The sequence below is a fragment of the Chionomys nivalis genome, chromosome 6 (assembly GCF_950005125.1).
Source record: "Chionomys nivalis chromosome 6, mChiNiv1.1, whole genome shotgun sequence".
Lineage (NCBI taxonomy): Eukaryota > Metazoa > Chordata > Mammalia > Rodentia > Cricetidae > Chionomys > Chionomys nivalis.
In genome coordinates, this window is record NC_080091.1 from 5,380,113 (window position 1) to 5,401,986 (window position 21,874).

Below are 21,874 nucleotides of genomic sequence, written 5' to 3' on the forward strand. Positions count from 1 at the left end.
GACACCGGGGCCCAAGTGTGGTTCCTCTGGGCGAGATGCCGTTTGTTTCTTTACCGTGAGTGTCAGGGCTCAGAGGACAAGAGTCAGCGCTCTCCCTCCACCACGTGGGTCTCGGGATGAAATTTGACAGCTCTTTTATGTCTTTAAGAAAGGAGTATTCAAGGCCGGCCGGTGGTGGCGCACGCCTTTAATCCCAGCACTCAGGAGGCAGAGGCAGGTGGATCTCTGTGAGTTCGAGACCAGCCTGGTCTACAAGAGCTAGTTCCAGGACAGGCTCCAAAACCACAGAGAAACCCTGTCTCGAAAAACCAAAAAAAAAAAAAAAAAAAAAAGAAAGAAAGAAAGGAGTATTCATGTGTTTATCTGTTTTATTAAGTTTGTTGTTTTAGCCAGGTGGTGGTGGTGGTGCACGCCTTTAATCCCAGCACTCAGGAGGCAGAGACAGGAGGATCTCTGACTTTGAGGTCAGCCTGGTCAACAGAATGAGTTCCAGGACAGCCAGGGCTACACAGAGAAACTCTGTCTTTTAAAAAATAAAGGGGGGGGGGGGAGCCGGCCGGTGGTGGCACACGCCTTTAATCCCAGCACTTGGGAGGCAGAGGCAGGCAGATCTCTGTGAGTTCGAGACCAGCCTGGTCTACAAGAGCTAGTTCCGGGAAAGGCACCAAAGCTACAGAGAAACCCTGTCTCGAAAGGGGGAGGGGAGTTTGTTCTTTTTTTTTTTTTTTTCTTGGAGCCTGTCCTGGAACTAGTCCTTGAACGCACAGAGATCCTCTTGCCTCGGCCTCCAAACGCTGGGATGAAACCAGCTAGAGTAATTTTTGACCAAAAAAAAAAAAAGTCCCCACCGCCTCACGAGAGTCTGATACAGGTGCAGATGCACTGCAGGACGAAGTTTACCTACAGAGCTGTGTCTGCTGCATGTGACAGCCACACTCACCTGGTCAGTAAGTGAGAAATTAACCAACGTGTTTTAATGTGTCTGTGTGCACATGAGTGCAGTTTTCACAGAGGCCAGAAGGAGGCGTCGGATCCTCCAGAACCGGAGTTACAGGCAGTTGTGAGCTTCCCTGTGCATGCTGGGAACTGAACTCCCTTCCTCTGAGAGCACAGCCATCTGATATCTCTTGCACCCCCAAATAATTGGCACGTTTTTCTGGGTGTGTCCTCCATCTCTCCTCCCTGGCCTCACTGGGCTACAGTGGCTAGGATGGGCCTGTCCTGTCCCTGGCCTCCCAGTAGGCGCAAACCAAGGGTGGCTCCATCCATTTTTTGCAGGCTTCTAGCTGGAGCCCTGAGTTTGCCGAGCCATGGAGCCCACTGCACCAGACTTACAACTTGTGTCGGAGATGACGAAGCACGTTCCTGTCCCTGCTCTGTACTCTGGCTGCCGTCGGACGGCTGTCACCACAGTCGTGGCCATCACTATGGTTGTCCTCTCCCTAGGAGTTCTTTTGGGTAAGTGGCAGGAGTAGGGGACGCTCCAAAGGACAATCCTAAGTGTCCTGAGCATCCAACTAGAGCCAGCAGCCGGCAAGGACAGGCTCCGAAGTCCAAGAATGTGCTGGGTGAGTGAGAAGTGGCAGTGGGTGATGTTTTCCCACCTGGAAGGAATCCAGAAGTGGTCAGCATTGGGGGCAAATGGAGTAGGGATGGTCGTGTGCAAGTCGTGACAGCTGCTTGGGGTGGCGGAACCAGAGAGGCCGCGACAGAAGGATCCCGAGTTCCTGATCAGTCAGGGCAACAAAGGTGTGGTTTAGGGGTCGAGCTCCCACCTGGAGACTTCCAGTGAGGGGCTGGGGGTGTGGTCAGGGTGGAGCCCCGCCTAGAATCCTCCAGTGAGGGCTGGGGGCGTGGTCAGGGAGGAGCCCCGCCTAGAATCCCCAGAGAGGGCTGGGGGTGTGGTCAGGATGCAGTCCCTGCCTAGGGCGTGGCTCAGCCACAGCCTGTTAAAATGGTTATTCTGTGTGAGTGTGATGATGATCACAAGTTGGGATACCTTTTTGTTTGGCAAAAGAATAAACTAATTGCTCTCCAATTATACATAGTATTTCCTAAACTTTTCTGGTCCTTATGGGTTGTTATTGCAGCCTGACATGGCTGACTTCTGCCCTCTAGTGGCTGGACCTATCCCTCACCTTGTCCTTGTGTGTGCCCTTGTGCCTGGCTGCAAGAATTTTGAGACTGTTGGAACCTGGGACCGTGTGTGAGGGTTTTGCCTGCATGTGTGTGTGCACCATGAATGTACAGTGCCTACAGAGGCCAGAAGAGAGGTCAGCCCCCTGGAACTGGAGTTCCAGAAAGGCTGCCACACAGAGCACCCCACCTCTTCCAGTTGTGTTGTGCTTTACTTCTTTTTGTTTGGTGTAAGTCACAGTTAGACACTCCATTTAGGAAGCATGGTGACACAGGCAGGGACGGCTGTGACGGGAAGACAGTAATATTCAAGTCTGCACAGGGTACAAAGCAAAGTCCTGCTTCAAAAGAGGGGACAGAGATCGCTAGGTCTGTAGACTGTCTGCCTTGCAAGACACTGAGTTCCAATCTACAGCCATCACGGAAAAAGCACGCTGTACTGACAGGCTCTTGCAGTCTCGGAGCTGGGGTAGCGGGAACACACAGGAGAATCTGTGAGCCCTGTGTTCAGTAAGAGACCCCACCTCAGAATAAGATGAGGACCGAGAGAACCAGTCAGTTGGCGGCCTGACATTCACACACGTGACTGTCATCAAAGAAGGCAGGCATCCGGGAGTGTGGCTACGGATGAACAGGGCAGAGGTTCTGAGGTCCCCTGATTTGCTCTGTGCTTCACAGTGATTGCAGTCCCATCCTAGGAAAGTGGTCAGGAGACACTGCAAGGCCTCCTGTGGGACCATCAACTATCATGTCACTGACTTTGGGGCACCCGAGGTCCCTTGGCCTCTATAAGCATTGTGCTATATCTGGGGTCCCAGGAGAAGTCTCCCAGAGTCCTTCGGGAAAGGCACACTGGTGTGGTCAGGTCTCCTGTGTGTGGAGGCTCGGCAGGTGAGGCTCACGGGGGGTCCCTCTCGCCCGCAGCCTTCCTCTCTGCCCAGGGGGTGCATGTGGAGCACACGGCGCAGCTGCATGGAATCCATTTCAGCAGCTCTCTCCAGCAGGAGACCTCGGACTACTACCGTCTCCTTACGCCTGCTCTGCAGACACTGGTGAGTGCAGCCGGGACAGAGAAGGAGGCAGCTGGGTGGGTGTGCAACAGGGGAGGTCAGTCTGTGGGATGGACAGACTCTATCTGCTAAATGCTGTGGTCATGTGTCACGTGTAGTGCTTCTGTGGGACATTTCCTGTCATGGAGTCCATGCTGTGTGGGTCTCTAACATGCCATGTCATGTGTCAGAGCCTTGATCAACCCCATCCATCCATCCATCCACCCATCCATCCATCCATCCATCCATCCATCCATCCACCCACCCATCCATCCATTCCGTAAACCATCTCTGTGGACACAGATATGCGGCTGGTCTTGCCTCGCGGTGCTGCGCCCTGTGCACCTATGGGGTGTCTGTAATTGAGTCGTTGCTTTCAATCTTTGAGTTTACAACATGGAAGTGGTGTATAGTCTTATATTCTTTTCCAGGGCTGAGTAATACTCAATTGTGTAGACTGCACTGTGTGTGTTTGTTAATTTATTGATGGAAGAGTGTTTCCTCATGACTACCTTCCCAGTGCTTCTCCCCACCCTGTAGGTGGTGCTGTGGCCCCGGTTCACCGTGGCTCAGCATCCCCCGATCTTGTCTGTTTCAGTTTGTGAGCAGTTTCCACGAAACACAGTTAGAGTCAAGCTGCACAGGCTGCACTGTGCTCAGTTACAGGTGAGTCAGGCCTTCTGTGAGTGCACAGCAAGCTTGGTGGACACTATGGAGATTCTAGATAATTCTAGAACCTTCTAGAAGATCCCAGAAGATTCTGGAAAACTCTGGCAGCAAGCATGCATTCTGCTTCCAAGGCCCTGTCATGTTTGCAGGGATGGAAATTCCAGCATCTTTGTGCATTTCCGGCTCCACTTTTTGTTCCGAGCCTTCCAACCACTGAGCCTGGACCAGGAGGAGGACATCTTGCAAAAAGGCATCCAAGCAAGGCTGCAGGGCCACGGTCTTTCCCTTGCTGCCTACGGCACCATTGTGTCAGTGGAGCTGACAGGTAAGTGGGTGGCAGCCCCTGTCTGGGAGATAAAAGTGTGCGTGTATGTGCGTGTGTGTGTGTGATGTAGCTCAAATTGCATAATTGTTGTAATTTTTTTTTTAAAAAAAACTCCCCCTCTGATGGAAGGAGGGAAAACACCCGGCTTCCCACACCCTTGGAGATAGAGGTCAGCTGCCTTTGTGTATGGGGCAGACTGTAATTTTGTGGTCCCTGTGGCTGGCAGTAAGAGGCCCCTTGCATCCCTGGTTTACTCTTCCTTGGTTCGTTATGGTCAAAGACATACAGAAAACTCCGGAATTAAGTGGGCATGATGACTTCATGCCTTTAATCCAGCACTCGGGAGGCTGAGGCAGGAGGATCTCTGTGAGTTTGAGGCCAGCCTGGTCTACAGAGTGAGTTCCAGGACAGCCAGAGTACACAGAGAGACCCTGTCTCAAAAAAACAAAAACAAACAAACAAAAAAGAAGGGGAGAGTCAATTAGAGACGCTTGTCACCTAGACCTTACTGTCCCCTGGCCCTGACATGATTGCTGGGGTCTTGGTGACCACCACCTCAGTGCCATCTTCTAGAACATTCCTCAGTGACAGCGTGTTCCCCACTAGGAGGGTGGCCACTAGCCTCATGTGGCTCTTTAGTGCCAGACCAGACAGGCTGAGGCCAGACTTAGTGTTGGAGCTTAGGTGACTGCTGCCAGCTGCACTTACACAGCTGACCTCCGAGGGAGGGGAAGCTGGACAGGAACTCTGCATATAGCCCAGGCTGACTCAAAGGCACAGTCCTCCTGCTTCAGCCTGGCTCTCACTTGATTTTGTCTGTTCTGCTTCAGGAAGGTGTGACAGTCAGGTGACCGAGAGGGACTTAAAGTCAGGTAGGACTGGCCTCTGCCCGCAGCTCCGCTTCCCGCGAAGATCCCTAAAACTTCTCTCCAGTAATCCCGCGTGTGACCTCTGCGGGCCCCTGCTTCCTGGGGACCATAACATCGCAGGCGTGGGCCGGGGTGGGGGGCCGACTTTAGCGAGGTACCAAGTATTGTCCACAGCCAGCTCTGCCTCAGCGAATGCTATTGCTTTGTTTCTAAGGCAGGGTCTCACTCTGTAGCCCAGGCTGACCCCAAACTCAGAGCTCTGCCTCTGCCCCCTGAGTGCTCAGGTTAAATATGCACCCCCATGCCCAGCCAGTATTTGTTTTGAAAGTTGTCTCCATCACTGGTCTGTTATGGTGACACAGCGGCTTAAGGGAGCAGGGGTTTGCTCTGGCCACAGTTAGCACCGTCCATCACGGCAGGGAGGGCACAGTGGCAGGCAGCTGGTCACATTGAGTCCACAGTCAGGAAACAGAGAGAGGTGGCCCTAGCCTGGCATAGTGGCATACATCTTCTATCCCAGCACTTAGGAGGCAGAGGCAGGCAGGTCTCTGAGTTCCGGGCCAGCCTGGTCTATGTAGCGGGTTCAGGACTAGCCTGGTCTACAAGCCTCACACAAATTGCTCAGGGCTTACACCCAGCCGTGGTGTCTAGTCCTGCCCTGTCCCCAGAGATAAGCAAAGAGCTCAGAGGTTTTCCCGCTGTGGGGGTTCCCAGTGGACACTGTGAGTTGCCGCCCCCAGCTGGGTTCTTTGTCCCCAGGCCGCTGCCCCGCCAACACCTTCTCCTGTGCAAACAGTCAGTGCGTGAGCCGAGAGAACCCGGAGTGTGATGACAGAGTGGACTGCTCTGACCGGTCTGACGAGGCTCAGTGCGGTCAGTGAGTGCATCGTGCCCGGGGCCTGGGGTGCTCTGTGCTCGCCCTGCTCTGTCGCGGCTCAGTGCAATCAGTGCGTGGTGCCTGGGGCCTGGGGCGCTCTGGGCTCGCGCTGAATGGGAGGGTCAAAGGGAAGGCTGGCGACGTAAAGGGCAGGAAGCCACCCGCTAGCTAAGCATGGCTATCCAGAGGGGACCATCCTCAGACTCAAGCAGGTGTAGGCAGCCTGGAGCTCTATGGTGCCAGGAACAAGGACTGGTCAGATCTGAGCAAGGAGTGGTCATCACTGTGTCTGGCAATTTCAGCCTGTGCGGGAAGACGACAGCGGCGTTCTAGTCTGCTCCCTGCCGCTGTGATGGTGGTGCAGACATCGTCATCCACGCTCTCAGGAGCTGAGGGAAGAGCATCAAGGAAGCTTGGGCTGGAAAGAGTCTGTTTTAAAAGAAAGACATTATGTTGGGCGGTGGTGGCGCACGCCTTTAATCCCAGCACTCGGGAGGTAGAGGCAGGCGGATCTCTGTGAGTTAGAGGCCAGTTCCAAGACAGCCAGAGCTACAGTCAGTGGCCTTGTGTCTTGCAGACTGCGGCTGGCAGCCTGCCTGGAGGTCGGCTGGCAGGATCGTGGGTGGTGTAGAGGCAGCCCCCGGGGAGTTCCCCTGGCAGGTCAGCCTTCGCGAGAACCATGAACACTTCTGCGGGGCCACCATCATCGGCGCCAGGTGGCTAGTGTCTGCTGCGCACTGCTTCAATGAGTGAGTCCCACCACTCAGCCCCACCCATCTGCTTCTCCCCCTCCTTGCTCCTCCCCTCACAGTCTTCTTTTTTTCAAAGTCCACTCCTCCTTCTTCCATTCCCTCCCCTCCTCTTCTCTTCTGGTTTATCTATTTTTTTTTAAGATTTATTTATTTATTATGTATGCAACATTTTGCCTCAATGTATGCCCGCACGCCAGAGCAGGGCGCCAGATCTCAGTACAGATGGTTGTGAGCCACCATGTGGTTGCTGGGAATTGAACTCAGGACCTCTGGAAGAGCAGCCAGTGCTCTTAACCTCCAGCCCCCTGGTTTATCTATTTTTAAGCGTTTGGACGTTTTGCCTGTCAGTCTGTCTGTGCACCATGTGCATTCCTGATGCTCACAGAGGCCAGAAGGGGGCGTTGGATCCCCTAGAACTGGAGTTACAGATGGTCGTGAGCCAGTACGAGGGTGTGGAGAATTGAACAGCAGGTCTCTGCAGGAGCAACTGGTGTGCTAACCACTGAGCAGTCTCTCCAGGTCCTCTTTTCTTTTTTTGATTAATTAATTAATTTTGAAAGACCTCAGAGCCGGGCGGTGGTGGCACACCACCTGGACTCTTACACAGAGAAACCCTGTCTTTTTTTTTTTTTTTTTTTTGGTTTTTCGAGACAGGGTTTCTCTGTGGCTTTGGAACCTGTCCTGGAACTACTCTGTAGACCAGGCTGGTCTCGAACTCACAGAGATCCGCCTGCCTCTGCCTCCCGAGTGCTGGGATTAAAGGCGTGCGCCACCATCGCCCAGCTGAGAAACCCTGTCTTGAGAAAGAAAAAAAAGACAAGGCTCACTAGGTTTCCCAGGAGTTCATAATCCTCCTGCCTCAGCTCCTGAGTGCTGGGGTTACAGGTACCCACCCATATCCCAGTCTACATTCGTTTTCATTTATTACTTATTTAATTTTGAGACAGGGTCTCACTATGTAACTGTCGGGGAACTCATTCTGTAGACCAGGCTGTCCCTGAGCTAACAGGTCCTGGTATCAAGGGCGTGTGCAATCCTACTCAGTTTTTCATTTGTTTGTTTTTTTGTCTGTATGCGTGTGGGTGCACGTGCCAGAGCACGCGCGCGCGCGTGTGTGTAAGAGGACAGCTTGCAGTAGCTGATGCGTTTCTTCCACCCAATGTGGAATCGAACTCAGGCCGACAGGCTTGGCTGTAAACAGGCTTGGCCGTAACCGTCTGTGTACACGGAGGCCTCTGGCTAGTCTTGCATCCTGATATTGGGCTGAGGACAGAGATGTCCGCAATCGCAGTCCCGCATCCTTGACTGTCTTTCCTTGCCTACTGCTCTGAGCTCCCCCCTCATTTAAGCTGCTCCCCAGATTCCAGGACCCTGCGCAGTGGGCGGCCCAGGCGGGTAGCGTGCACCTGAGCGGCTCGGAGGCCAGCACCGTGCGCGCGCGCGTGCTCCACATCTCCAAGCATCCTGCCTACGACGCGGACACCGCGGACTTCGACGTGGCGGTGCTGGAGCTGGCTCGCCCGCTACCCTTCGGTCGCTACGTACAGCCCGCGTGCCTCCCCGCGGCCACTCACGTCTTCCCGCCACGCAAGAAGTGCCTGATCTCGGGCTGGGGTTACCTGAAGGAGGACTTCTGTAAGCCCTCCTGCATCCTCCCACCCCCTACTGCCACTGTCCAGCCCAGAAATAGGAGCTTGTGGCCCAGCAAGACCTTGAGAAAGAAAACTAAACGCATGGTGGGGCGTGGTCAGGGTGGGACCCCGCCTAGAATCCCCCAGTGAGGGGCTGGGGGCATGGTCAGGGTAGCTATCTACCATGTGGAAGTGTGTGGGTTCAATACCTCAGGTAAGGAAAAAGAAAAAAAAAATTCTGTAAAGCACACAACTGTCATCCCCGAATTTAAGAATTTAAATCAGGAAGATGAAGTCCAAGGTCACTCTGGCTAGGAAGTGAGTTCAAGGTCAGCCTGGGCTACAAGAGACCCCATCTCATAAAGAAAACAACAAAAAATTTAAAAAAAAGCTTATAGCCAGGAGAACAAGAGTGAGTGCCCTTTACTGGGGCTGAGAGTGAGTTCTCCCTTGGGTAAGTCGGAGTTGAGGGCCCGGCAGGAGGAAGCAAATGTCACGGGAGCAGAGAGCACCAGTGGGGAGAAGTGATGAGGAGCCCAATCCTCGGGTGGACGCTGCCTCTGGGTGAGGAGCGGGTGGCCCCGGGAAGCTTGGGAAAGCGAACAGGAAGCGGTCTCCAGTCTCCGGGCTCAGAGAGCCTGCTGGGGTCCTGAGTTCTCAGCCTGCTTTTCTCTGTCACCTTCTGGGTAGTGGTGAAGCCAGAGGTCCTTCAGAAAGCCACGGTGGAGTTGCTGGACCAGAGCTTGTGTGCCAGTCTGTACGGCCCCTCTCTTACCGACAGGATGGTGTGTGCCGGGTACCTGGACGGGAAGGTGGACTCGTGCCAGGTGGGCTGCCAGGCCTTCTCACGGTCATCCTGAACTACACCGGGAGTTTGAGGCCAGCCTGAGCTACTTGAGGCTCTGTCTCAATCCCCTGTCTGAACTCTTGCGGCTGACTGTGTGTTATGAAAATGGAAGTCACTGTTTTTACTGTTGTGTTTGAGACAGGGTTTCTCTGTGCAGTTCTGGTTGGCGTTGCTCTGTAGCCCAGGCTAGCCTCAAACTCACAGAGATCCTCTTGCCTCTGCCTCCTGGAGGGACGACTCCCTGGTTAAGAGTTTTAGGGGATATGATGCCTTCTGGCCTCTGAGGGCACCAGGCACAAAGGCGGTGCACAGACAGGCAGATGAAATATTCATGCATCAAATATCTAAATAAATGAATCAATAAAGGTGTGCACGGCACCCAGCACGAATGACGATGACTTTACTTTCGCTATCCTTGCTCTGCGTGGAGACCTGCAACCGTGGTTCTGCCGGGAGTCCCCACTGCGGGCCACAGAGCCGGTGTCGCCGTGGGCCGTGTGGGCACAGCCTCAGCCCTGGCGCCGCGCTTCTGGCTTGTGTGTGCATTGGCGACCCTTGTGGACCTCCCCCCCATTCATGCTGTTTTCCAGGGTGACTCGGGAGGACCTCTGGTCTGCGAGGAGCCTTCTGGAAGATTCTTCCTTGCTGGCATAGTGAGTTGGGGGATCGGCTGCGCGGAAGCTCGGCGGCCGGGAGTCTACACCCGCGTCACCAGGCTGCGGGACTGGATCTTGGAGGTGACCAGCACAGCTGTGGGTCCCACGGCGGCCCCTGCGCCTGTCACCCCCAGCTCTCCCTGGCAGACCAGTTCCGAGAGTCCAGTGCCCAGCACCTCTGCCAAACCCACGGCTGCCCCCAGCACAGCACCACGACACCCCAGCACCGCAGCCAAGCCACAAGGTACTACGGGGCGACAGGCCCCTCCCAGGAGGGGTTGCATAAATTAGGGAGATCTGTAATTGACTATCAATGTCTGATGGGCATTTAATTGCCCATCTTGAGGCACCAGGTGAGGGGTAGGTAATCGACTGCCAATGTCTGTCATGATAGACAGCAAGTAATTGGTGATATTTTTGATGGAATTGAGACAGAGTCTCTCTGTGTAACCCTGGCTGCTCTGGAACTCTTCGTGTGCAAGGATGGCTTCGAACTCATAGAGATGTGCCTGTCTCTGACTGGGATTGAAGGCGTGTACCATCAGGCCCAGCTGTGATCAGCTGCTGCTGTCTGGTTTTACACTGTGGGAGATTGGCAGCTGGTTCCTGGTTTCTTTTGGGGGGAAAGGGGGAAGTGCCTGTGTAGGTCAGAGGACAACTTGCAGGAATTGGCTTTCTCCATGCACTGCTCTGGTTCCAGGGAATTGAACTCAGCAAAATTTATCAGGTTTGATGACTAGTGCCTCAGATGGAGGATTGGCGATTGATTGACAATGCCTGCCTTGAATCCTCAGTGAGAAATTGGTGACTGAATATTGATGTCTGCCTGCCGTGAAAGCGCTCGATGGGAGATAAACGATTTATTATTGGTATCACTATTGAGACTGGGAGGGAAATGGTGGTTGGTTATTGACATCTACCATCGAAAGACTCTGAATGCATTTCTGAGGCCTCTCCGCTCTAAAGACATTGTCTGAGGCATCTTAACATTTGAAAACTGGACAGTCGCCCACACACACATGCTGGACTGCTCATCCCCCTGTGTCCTTGTGAATAATCTCAAACATAACTCCATTCTGGGAACTGAGGCAAAGACAACCCACAGATGTTGACTCAGTTCCTGATATATTGATTTAGTCACTGTACCAAGGTCAGGATGGACCACAGATGCTCTCCCTTATCACCTGACCACGCAGCTCTTCTCCTGCCCTGGAATAGACCAATCACTCCTAGTAACCCTTTGAATAAGTCAATCCAATAAGTTGGAAAACAACCTCCAGGTCCCCCCCTTGTGTCTGTGGCTTTTGCTTTAAAAGATGAACTGTAACAGCTCTCGTTGTCCTTCATATCCCGAACCTGAAGGGCCTGTCATGACAGAACAAAAATCCTCTTGCTTTTGCATCAATTGCACCTGTGTGAGTGGTGTCCGGAGCAACTCCTCTCGGATGTTTGGACATCTAGTCCAACACCGTGAAGCACTAGCTAGGGGATTGGCAATTGATTGCTGATGTCTGTCAAGAGCACAACCTTGTAGGGTGGCCATTCTTCAGGCATACATTTTAAATTTAAATTTAATTTTTTTTTTTTGAGGCAGGGTCTCACTATGTAGCCCTGGCTGACCTGGAGCTCACTTTGTAGACCAGGCTGACTTTGAACTCACTTTGAACTCACAGAGATCCTCCTGCCTCAGTCAGTCTCCAGGTGCTGGGATTAAAGGCCTCCACTACGATTCTTGGCTTCATTTTTAAGTTTTGAAAGTGTAATGTAGGTGCATTTGAAAATGAAGTCGCAAAGACAACATAGTCAGAGTGACCCACGGGGTCCGCAAGAAGTGACCAGTGTGGCCCTGCTGGGCACCGTCTCTATATGCCTCTTCTGGTTTCATCAGTGTGTGTGTGTGTGTGTGTGTGTGTGTGTGTGTGTGTGTGTGTGGTGTTTCTATTCTGTGGTGCTGGGGGCGGGGACCCGGGCCTGGTGCACTCGGACTGTGAGTTCTGCCTCCTTCATGGTCAGGATTTCTCCCTGTGGTTTGTTCCTGTTTTTCAGCAGCCTGTGACTCTCCCTTACCCCAGCCAGCCCCATTTCCCTCTCTTTTCTCCTTCTCTCCCTTCTTGGACAGCAAACTCAGAACAATCCTCCTGCCTCAGCTTCTGAGTGCTGGGATGACAGGCATGTGCCACCATGTAGATGTGACTGACTCTGAGGGTCCTGTGACTCCCGCTGGGTGTTGTCCTGTTTCCCTTGTATACCCCCAGCCCCGTCACCCTGGGTGACCTGGCTGATGTCTGTCTGTCTGTCTGTTTGTCTATATGTAGGTCTCTCAGGGGCCAGAACGGGTGACCCCATTCTCCTCTCTCCTCTCTTGCAGAGTGTGGGGCCAGACCCGCGATGGACAAGCCCACTCGGATTGTGGGTGGGCTCAGCGCCGTGTCTGGGGAGGTGCCCTGGCAGGCCAGCCTGAAGGAAGGATCCAAACATTTCTGTGGGGCCACCGTGGTGGGAGACCGCTGGCTGCTCTCTGCCGCCCACTGTTTCAATCAGTAAGGCGTCCCCAGAGCCCTGATAGCAGACACTCTGTCTCAGAATAAACCACCAGACAGAGCCAAACCAGGCAGCCCTTACTCCTGACTGCCTGAATTACAGGGGTGTCTCAGGCCAAAACCTGCGCCCTCTGGGCTCTGCAGCTGAGGCCTGTAGTCTGACCTATGACACCGATAAAGCTGCTAGGGTCAGCCGGGCAGTGGTGGTGCACACTTTTAATCCCAGCACTCGGGAGGCAGGGACAGGGGGATCTCTGTGAGTTCGAGGCCAGCCTGGTCTATAGAGCAAATTCCAGGACAGGCTCCAAAGCTACAGAGAAACCCTGTCTGGAAAAGCAGAACAAAGAAGTTGCTAGGGTCTTGGCCAAAGTGACCAAAAGCAAAGCCCTAAGAGTGCACCCTCCATCGGGTCTCCTTCCTAGGGACCCTCCATGGGTGTGGGTGTGGGCTGGGAGGGGGCAGGGCAGGCATCTTGAGGTCCTGTCTCTACAGCACCAAGGCAGAACAGGTGCAGGCGCACCTGGGCACCACGTCCCTGCTGGGTGTTGGCGGGAGCCCCGTGAAGCTGGGGCTGCGAAGGGTGGCCCTGCATCCCCGCTACAACCCAGGCATCCTGGACTTTGATGTTGCCTTGCTGGAGTTGGCCCAGCCACTGGTCTTCAACAAATACATCCAGCCCATCTGTCTCCCTCTGGCCATCCACAAGTTCCCTGTGGGCCGGAAGTGCATGATCTCAGGCTGGGGCAACATGCAGGAGGGAAATGGTGAGCAGGGTCCAGAGGGTCTGGGAAGGATGGCGTTTGGCTGTGCTGATCCCATATCCTAAGAGGCACTCAGTGTCTCCTGGGGGCTACATATGAACCCTCATTTCTGCTCACAAATAGCATTTTATTGACACAATCACCAGGCAGTGGTGGCTCAAGCCTTTTAATCCCAGCATTAAGGAGGCAGAGTCAGGCAGATCTCTGAGTTCAAGGCTAGCCTGGTCTACATACTGAGTTCTAGGACAGCCAGGGCTACGTAGAGAGACCCTGTCTCAAAACAGAAACAAAAACAAAAACAAAAAATAAATAAATAAATAAATTTACATATTCGTCGACCAGGTGTCCATGACTGCAAAAAAAATATCTGTGCTGACACATTGGCCACATGACTGGGTATGAATAAAGCTTTATTGTCATGTGGCTCCCTGCACCTCCATTCACTAACAGAATAAGCTGAAAATATTTATGCTCTAGGTCCGTGGTTCCCAACCCTCCTCGTGCTGTAACCTTTAACACAGTTGCTCATGTTGTGTGACCCCAACCATGAAGTTACTTTGTTGCTACTTCATCAGTGTAATTTCACTACTGTTATGACCCGTGGGGTGAGGACCCTTACTCTAACCCTTTGTGAAACAGTTGTGTCACAATGGGATGGTGGCCTGCAGCTGTCTTCCCAGTCCTCAGTCTCAGAACCGGGGCATCAAAGGCCAACCTGCGTTACATAGTGAGACCCTCAAAAGCCCAAGAGTTAGGGGTGTTCTGAGCACTCACCTAACATATGCAAAGCCCCACAAGGAGAAAATGATAGCCGGGCGGTTGTGGCGCACTCCTTCAATCCCAGCACCTGGGAAGCAGAGGCAGGAGGATCACTGTGAGTTCTAGGACAGCCAGAGCTACACAGTGAGACCCTGTCTCAAACAAACATTCCTGTAGGATATGGTCATTGTTTCCAGGACAGGGCCAGCACCTGGTGGCCCTGCTTGGGAGGAGTCACAGATGGCATTCTGAGCTCTCTTTCCTGGCAGCCACCAAGCCCGACATCCTGCAGAAGGCGTCTGTGGGCATCATAGAGCAGAAGATGTGTGGGGCCCTGTACAACTTCTCCCTCACGGACCGCATGCTCTGTGCTGGCTTCCTGGAGGGCAGAGTCGACTCTTGCCAGGTGGGTGGCACAGCTCAGTGATGAGTACTTGCCTAGCGTGTGTGAGGCCCTGGATCCTACCCCCGGCACTCAAAAAAGCAAGAGTTGAATGATGAAGGCTTGGGGGGGAGGCGGGATCTAAGGTCACCCAGCAAAGCCTGAAGTCCGATGGGAGTGGAGCCTTGCTATTCCTTGGATGGGTGTCCCACAAAGGAACACCCATCCAAGTCCTTCTCCTGCAGGGTGACTCTGGTGGCCCGCTGGCATGTGAGGAGACACCCGGTGTTTTTTACCTGGCCGGCATTGTGAGCTGGGGCATTGGCTGCGCCCAAGCTAAGAAGCCCGGCGTCTACGCACGTATCACACGCCTCAAGGACTGGATCCTGAAGGCCATGTCCTCAGGCCCCAGCTCCACACCTCGCCCCCACACCTCCAGCACAGGGCTTATCCCAAACCAGCCCCCCAGAACGGCTGGCCTCACTCTCCAAGAGGCTACCACCAGCAGACCTGCAACCCCCAGGGCCACCAGCAGGGTGACCACTAGCACATCCAACACAACACTATCTGCTTGGAGTACCACCACCAGGGCACAGACGCCAGATCTGAATGTCCTGGGCACCACCACACATTCCCAGCTGCCAGGTACGGTGACACCACGTGGTGTAATGCCAGCGGGTCCCTGGCACTGCTGGGGTTAGACATGATGGCCCTGAAGACATATTGTCCCAAATTCCAGAGCCCTGTGGCTGCCTGCCAGGCCTTCAGAGGGCCCTTTCCCCACGTCCCACTGTGTGTGCCTGTGTGAAGATGTCTCGTGCCCATTTGTGTGCGCACATGTGTGTGCATGCAGAGGCCAAAGGGGGGCGTCTGTATCCCCCTCCACCAAAGAGGCTAGGTATCTCATTGAGCATGGAGCTTCTGGGCTTTAGCTGCAGCAGACGAGTCCCAGCCATCCTCCTGTCTCTGCTGCCTTCCGTGCTGGGGTCAGAGGCTTGTGCAAGATCAAACAACTCAAGGCTGACCTTGAACTCCTGAGTCCTGAGGTGACAGCCTGCTTTCACACCAGGCTACCTCTCTCTCTCTCTCTCTCTCTCTCTCTCTCTCTCTCTCTCTCTCTCTTCATTCTGTTAGCACAGGGCATAGACCCCAGGGCCTGGCGGGCATTGGGGGGGCACCCTCCTGCTGAGCCACACCCTGGGGTCATGGTCAGCTGGAGCTCCATGGATGGGCCTGCAGTGGGGGACTTGGATTTCAGCTCCAATGTGGCAGAGCTGCAGAGTTGGAAGGCGATAAAATCACCCTCTGCCGAGAAAAAGGCTACGGGGCCACCGGGCGCCAGCATTACTGTGGCCACCGCTTATGGTCAAAGCTGCTGCACGCACCTCTTAGGGTCTAGTGTTAGAGCCACTGGGGACCCATGAACCCCGTGTCCGCTCCACCCCTCTGTCAGTCCTGGCCTACTGCAGTTTGTCATCAGGAGCTTGCGTCCTGAACTCCTCCAACTCTCCAAAAGAGGCAGCGCCAACGGGAAATGCCATGGAGGAGGACCCTCCACCCACCAGGGCTCTTGCCAGTCCCAGGGCCCTGGTAGCGGTGGTAGGATCCAATATTTTTTTCACTTGCCGCCATGCATAAACTCCACAGGCCTGTGACAGTCAGACCTACAAGGGCTGTCACATGACCCAGAATCACTCAACCCCCAAGACCGCAGAATGTGACTGTTTGAAGACAGTCTATACATAGGCATTTTAGTAAAAAGAGGTCCCTGAGGCAGGTTCCCCAGTGTAAACTGTCCTGATAAGAAAACATCAGGCAACCGGGCGATGGTAGCGCATGCCTTTAATCCCAGCATTTAGGAGGCAGAGGCAGGCAGATCTCTGTGAGTTCGAGCCCAGCCTGGTCTACAAGAGCTAGTTCCAAGACAGGCTCCAAAGCTACAGAGAAACCCTGTCTCAAAAAAAAAAAAAAAAAAAAAAAAAAAAAAAAAAAAAAAAAAGAAAGAAAGAAAGAAAAAAGAAAGAAAACATTGGGCTGGGCCTGTTGGAAACACCTGTTGTCTCAGCCACTTGACGGTAGCATCCAAAGCCAGTCTGGGCTATGAGAGGCATTGAAGGCTAGTATGGGCAACTGGCCACCAAGAAGGATGAAGGCTTGATTTGGAGGTGGAGCCCCGCCTAGAATCCCCCAGTGAGGGGGCTGAGGGCGTGGTCAGGGTGGAGCCCCGCCTAGAATCCCCCAGTGAGGGGGCTGAGGGCGTGGTCAGGGTGGAGCCCCGCCTAGAATCCTCCAGCGAGGGGCTGGGGGCGTGGTCAGGGTGGAGCCCCGCCTAGAATCCCCAGTGAGGGGCTGGGGGCGTGGTCAGGGTACTGGAGTCTCTGGCCTTCATCATGGCTAGGAATGATCAAATTAAATAAGACCCAGCGCAGAGCACAACATGGCCAGCGTCCGCTCTGTGGTCCCATCCCACCCCTCTCTTGCATGGGTGGTATGAGCATCCAGAGCAGTGGCTCTCAGCTTTCCTGACCCCGCAACCCTTTAATGCAGGTCCTCAGGCTGTGGTGACCTCAGCCATGAAATTATTTCCATTGCTACTTTATAACTGTCATTTCCCTACTCTTATGGTCGCAATGTATCGTCTGTGTTTTCTATTTATTTATTTATTTATTCATTTATTTATTTATTTATTTATTATTTATTATGTATACAACATTCCTTCCATGTATGCTTGCATGCCAGAAGAGGGCACCAGACCTCATTACAGATGGTTGTGAGCCACCATGTGGTTGCTGGGAATTGAACTGAGAACCTCTGGAAGAGCAGTCAGTGCTCTTAACCTCTGAGCCATCTCTCCAGTCCCTCATCTGTGTTTTCTGATGGTCTTAGGTGACCCTGTGGAAGGGTCAGTAGACTCCCAAAGGGGTCGACCCACAGGTTGAGAAACACTGATCTAGAGGCCCCAGGGTCCCCTTCCTTGGGTCCCTGGACAGTTGGTAAGGGGGCCATGTTTGTCTCTACTTCTTGCAAAGTTCCAGTCCTCCAAGTGCTCCCACGTCTAGCCACCTCAGCCGTGGCTCCCTGCTGGGGCGCTGGCTCAGGCTGGGTTCTGGAAGGTCCTGGGGGAGACCTCATTGGTTCCAAGCACGTCCTATTCTAACTCCAGCTATGGCTGGGGCGCTGCTCCTAACTCCACTGTGACATTTCTACAAGGGCAGAGTTGGGGTCACATGCAGAAGGCGTGGGTCATTGGGGTCACAGCAGGGCTTTTACCAGAAGCGCTCCCTGTGCCTCAGGATCCCTGGTGAAGGTGACGGTCCCACCTTTTGGAATTAGGGAACAGCCACAGCTCAGGTGACTCCACACTGCCTTCAACTCAATCTGACCTTGAACCTGGCAATACAGTGACCTTTAAGCGCCTTGGCTGGAGATTTGGGAAGCCCCAAGATGGGACCCCAGCGCTGGCCACTCACTATGGGAAGGGCTGAGGGACTCAAGTCTGCCTCCTGTGTCTTTCCTGGAGCTCCTCTGGGGCCGGTGGATCTACCTTTCCCTGGGCTCCTTTTAAATTCGTTGAGGCTGGGCCAGCTCTGGGAAAGAGGAGCCAGCTGGGGGGACATGAAGCCACCCTTTGCCCCTCCCACAGGACACTGGGGATAGCTCTGTGCTGGATTCGTTGAGAGGCCAGTGGGTATGGGAGAGCTGGGGCAGGTCACCCGGAGTCACAGAGCGGGAGAAGACCCTCTGCCCGGAGGGAGCTCACAGGATCCCTGCTCTCCGCAGACTGTGGCCTGGCACCCCCAGGGGCTCTGACCCGGATCGTGGGCGGCACCTCGGCCTCGCGTGGGGAGTGGCCCTGGCAAGTGAGTCTGTGGTTGCGGCGCAGGGAGCACCGCTGCGGGGCCGTACTAGTGGCCGAAAGATGGCTTCTGTCCGCGGCACACTGCTTTGACGTGTGAGTCCTGTCTCGGTGAGGGGTCCATCTGAGGGGTCCATCTGCCCGTTCCCAGCCCACCTCTGCAATTCGGCTCCAGTCCCCAAGGCCACCGGACAGAAGGCACCATCTCCCTGGCAGGGCTCTAGACGTAGAGGGTGTATTTCCTAAAGGGAACCCCCATTGTGTGCTCATGTGCTTGTGGGGCACAATGTGAAAGGGACACGTTCCCATGCTGTGTCTGAGGTGCTGGCCAGCAGGCTCCACTCTGGAGGGCTGAGCGCCATGGAGGCTGGGGTATTCCCTCGGCTCTGTGCTGGTCGGACTGTGGTGTGTGTGTGCGCGCGCGCATGTGTGAACACACACAGCAGCCCCATTTCTACTGGGTGGCTGAGAGGGGTCAAGAGCCTTGTGTCAGGTCTCCAGAGGGTTTGGAGGGCAGGAATGGGGGGACCATCCTCAGCGCTGGATATGGTGCCAGCTGATGGATGTTCCCTCAGAGGGACACACCTCGTGGCTGTGTGAACCCGAATTGGGTAGGGGGACAGAGAGACCCATTTCCACTGGGACAGTGACTCTGCCCACACGCACCCTGCAGTTACGGGGACCCTATGCAGTGGGCAGCCTTCCTGGGCACCCCGTTCCTGAGCAGCGCCGAGGGCCAGCTGGAGCGCGTGGCGCGCATCTACCGCCACCCGTTCTACAACCTCTACACCCTGGACTACGACGTGGCTTTGCTGGAGCTGGCAGGTCCAGTGCGCCGCAGCCGTCTGGTGCGACCAATCTGCCTGCCGGGGCCCGCGCGGCCCCCAGAAGGCGCGCGCTGTGTCATCACAGGCTGGGGCTCGCTACGGGAGGGAGGTAAGTGCGCGCTGGGAAGGGGTGGGGTGGTGGTGGTGGAGGGGGACATGCGGGCACGACCCCACTCCCTCCCTCGCTGCCGCAGGATCCATGGCTCGACAGCTGCAGAAGGCCGCAGTACGCGTCCTCAGCGAGCAGACGTGTCGTCGCTTCTACCCGGTACAGATCAGCAGCCGCATGCTGTGTGCAGGCTTCCCGCAGGGGGGTGTGGACAGCTGCTCGGTGAGTGGGTGGGGCCCAGGGCTCTCTCCATAGCCCAGGCCTTGCAATACTATGGTCTTTTGAGGCAGGGTCTCAATGCACCGGGAGAATCCCTAAGTCCCAGGAACCCTCCTGTCTCTGCCGCGAGCAGGGGATTTTCACCTGGGTTCTGGGATTTAATTCAGGTCCTCAGGCTTGTGTGACAAGCACCTTCCTATCAAGTCTGCCAAAGAGTCTCTCCGGCCCAGCCACCCTTGACTCTGGGGACATCACTTGTCACAACTGCTTGTTCAAAGACAATATGGGGGCTTCCCAACCCCTGCATCCTACTGGAAGGAGGGTCCTGACCGGGTTAAGTAGCTCAAAGTTAGGAGACTGAGGATCACCGAGTTTGAGGCCAGAGTCGGCCTCGCTGACAACGCATACACACAGCTCCCTATGCGGGTGAACAAGATGGCCAGGTGGGAGAATACTGGCGATCACCTAGCACCTGACTGGCTTTCATGGGCACAGCACACACACTGGGTCCTGGGGACCCGGACACACTAGCACCGAACCCATTCCGCACATAGCAAAAGTGAGGCACCTTGGTTGGCATCTTTTCACGTGGGGTCCTCCCTGGTCCCAGAGGGCTGCCGGTCTGAGAGCGCTTTTCCCTTCAGGGCGATGCTGGAGGACCCTTGGCCTGCAGGGAGCCATCTGGCCAGTGGGTGCTGACGGGAGTCACCAGCTGGGGCTATGGCTGCGGCAGGCCCCACTTCCCAGGTGTCTACACTCGAGTGGCTGCCGTGCTGGGATGGATAGGCCAGAACATCCAGGAGTGACCACCGTGCAGCTGGCGACCCAAGCCTGGACTGGACACAACCTACCGGGGGAGCTGGTGCCGGCAGACACAGGGGTCTCATGGGAACTACCCGTGGCTGTATATATTGTTCCAATAAAGAGCTCCTCTCCCTAGCTCTGGCTCAGGACCTGTCTCGGCAAGAACGTGTCTCTGAACGGGCCCACTGGTGCCTTTGTTTTTGTGGGAGACAGTCTTATGTACCCAAGGCTAACCTCAAATTTCATCCTTCTGTCCTGTCGGTCCGTCGTTGTCACACTCCCCCGCCCCCGCTGGGATGACAGGCGTGCACCACCCTTGGTTGATGCAGAGCCAGGGATGGCTCATGCATGGCTCTACAGAGCCAGGGAACCACGCTCTGTATCCCAAGATGATGGGCACCCGAGACCACGCTCAGTCATGCACAAGGCCGCTCCCTTCCCTGGGAGTTTGCAGGCTACGGACACCGAAGGGAAAATACCCTGGGAGGCCTACTATGTTATGCAGAGGGGACCTGAGGCAGCAGAATGACACGCCAGCTTCTCTGCCCCAGCAACCATTTATTGGCCTGCTCTCAGCGCAGCTCAGGTGGGGGCAGCCAGATCCCCGCGCTCAAACTGGTCCTCTCTCTCTTCTGAGACCGAGCTGGGCAGCGCAGCCCAGGAGAGGCCTCGACCTCCGAGCCCTCCATGCTGACAACTTGGGGTCACCGGACACAAGCTGCCCTTGCGGGTATGGAAACAGTTCCGACCGTGGGCAAGCACACGGTGTCCCGAGGAACAGGTGCCGGTCACATGTTAGCTCGTTCCCGCTGCAGTCTAGAGTTGTAGGCGCGGGACACGGTGTTCCAGGCGTCCATGTAGCGGTCCATGCACATGGCGATGCATTTCTGCAGTGGAGGAGACTCCAGCTTGAGTTAGCGTCACATGACCCGGAATTAATCACCCACTAGGACTACAATTACACATGCGCAGAAGCCTTTGCCCTCACTCCTGCGCACGCGCAGAACTCCTAGCCAGGCTGCGGCTCCGGGTTGCGCACGCGCCAAGTCCCTCACTCCCTGCGGTTCGTGACCCCGCGCCCCTCACCATCCCGCCGTTCCCGGGGAGTCTCACCTGCTCCGAATTATCCAAGGAGCCCCCGGGCTTCCCGATGCACTTCCGGAAACATTTGTCCGTCATCCTCTGTGGACACACGCGAGGCCTCAGGGGGGACCCACCCGGGGGGACCCCATCACCAATCCCGGCGCGCCCCGCACCTGCAGCAGTTCCTGCGCGTTGGCCACGGCGATCTGCACTTTCACCTGCTCCATGATGACCCCTGGGTCCAGCTTCCCGCTGCCCGAGCCGCCGAAGTCCGAACCGAAGCCGCTCTCCATGGCTGCGCAGTCAACCGGGCCGCGGTAGCGCGCGCCGACCCGCAAGCGCCGGAAGCCGGGGAACCACGGGAAACGGAGGCCGCGTCGGTTCCCATAAGGCTGCGCGCGACGTCACCAGTCCCATAGGAAGCTGTAGTACGAGTCACCATGGAAACGAACCAAACTACATCTCCCACAATTCCGAGCGCTCCCCGACAAGCGATCGTCCGCGGTGCTGTGGTAAAGTTCAAACTACAGTTCCCACAAGACGTTGCGCGCCGTCCCTAGGAAAAACCCAGAGTGTCCATTGGGGTATCGCGGATAATGAAACCTAGACTACAACTCCCAAAAGGTTGTACATTTTCTTGCAGGCGCAAAATGACTTTATCAAGTCTCCGCCGCGCATGTGCACGTGTCGCCCAAGCACCCGCACTATTACATGAAATCCTCG

At 55.2% G+C, this 21,874-nt stretch overlaps 2 protein-coding genes across 3 annotated transcripts; one reads left to right on the forward strand and one right to left on the reverse strand.

Annotated features, from left to right (window-relative positions):
- Window positions 1–1,310: 1,310 nt before the first annotated feature.
- LOC130876232 (transmembrane protease serine 9) lies at window positions 1,311–20,070 on the forward strand. Of its 2 annotated transcripts, XM_057772709.1 has the most exons (18): window positions 1,311–1,458; window positions 3,061–3,188; window positions 3,784–3,851; window positions 4,004–4,179; window positions 5,010–5,051; window positions 5,808–5,921; window positions 6,503–6,674; window positions 8,038–8,312; window positions 8,999–9,135; window positions 9,746–10,055; window positions 12,180–12,351; window positions 12,844–13,115; window positions 14,141–14,277; window positions 14,499–14,898; window positions 18,034–18,205; window positions 18,783–19,045; window positions 19,131–19,267; window positions 19,909–20,070. In XM_057772709.1, the coding sequence occupies exons 1-18, from the start codon at window positions 1,311–1,313 to the stop codon at window positions 20,068–20,070; spliced, it is 3,285 nt and encodes a 1,094-aa protein (XP_057628692.1). The 2 variants fall into 2 exon arrangements, with proteins under 2 accessions (XP_057628692.1, XP_057628693.1); XM_057772710.1 differs by lacking the exon at window positions 3,784–3,851 and having other exon boundaries at window positions 3,061–3,187; window positions 4,037–4,179.
- Window positions 20,071–20,612: 542 nt separating this feature from the next.
- LOC130875833 (mitochondrial import inner membrane translocase subunit Tim13) lies at window positions 20,613–21,527 on the reverse strand. The gene is made up of 3 exons (XM_057772086.1): window positions 21,325–21,527; window positions 21,182–21,250; window positions 20,613–20,955 (listed from the first exon to the last, which is right to left on the reverse strand). The coding sequence occupies exons 1-3, from the start codon at window positions 21,442–21,444 to the stop codon at window positions 20,857–20,859; spliced, it is 288 nt and encodes a 95-aa protein (XP_057628069.1). The 5' UTR covers window positions 21,445–21,527; the 3' UTR covers window positions 20,613–20,856.
- Between the last annotated feature and the right edge of the window lie 347 nt (window positions 21,528–21,874).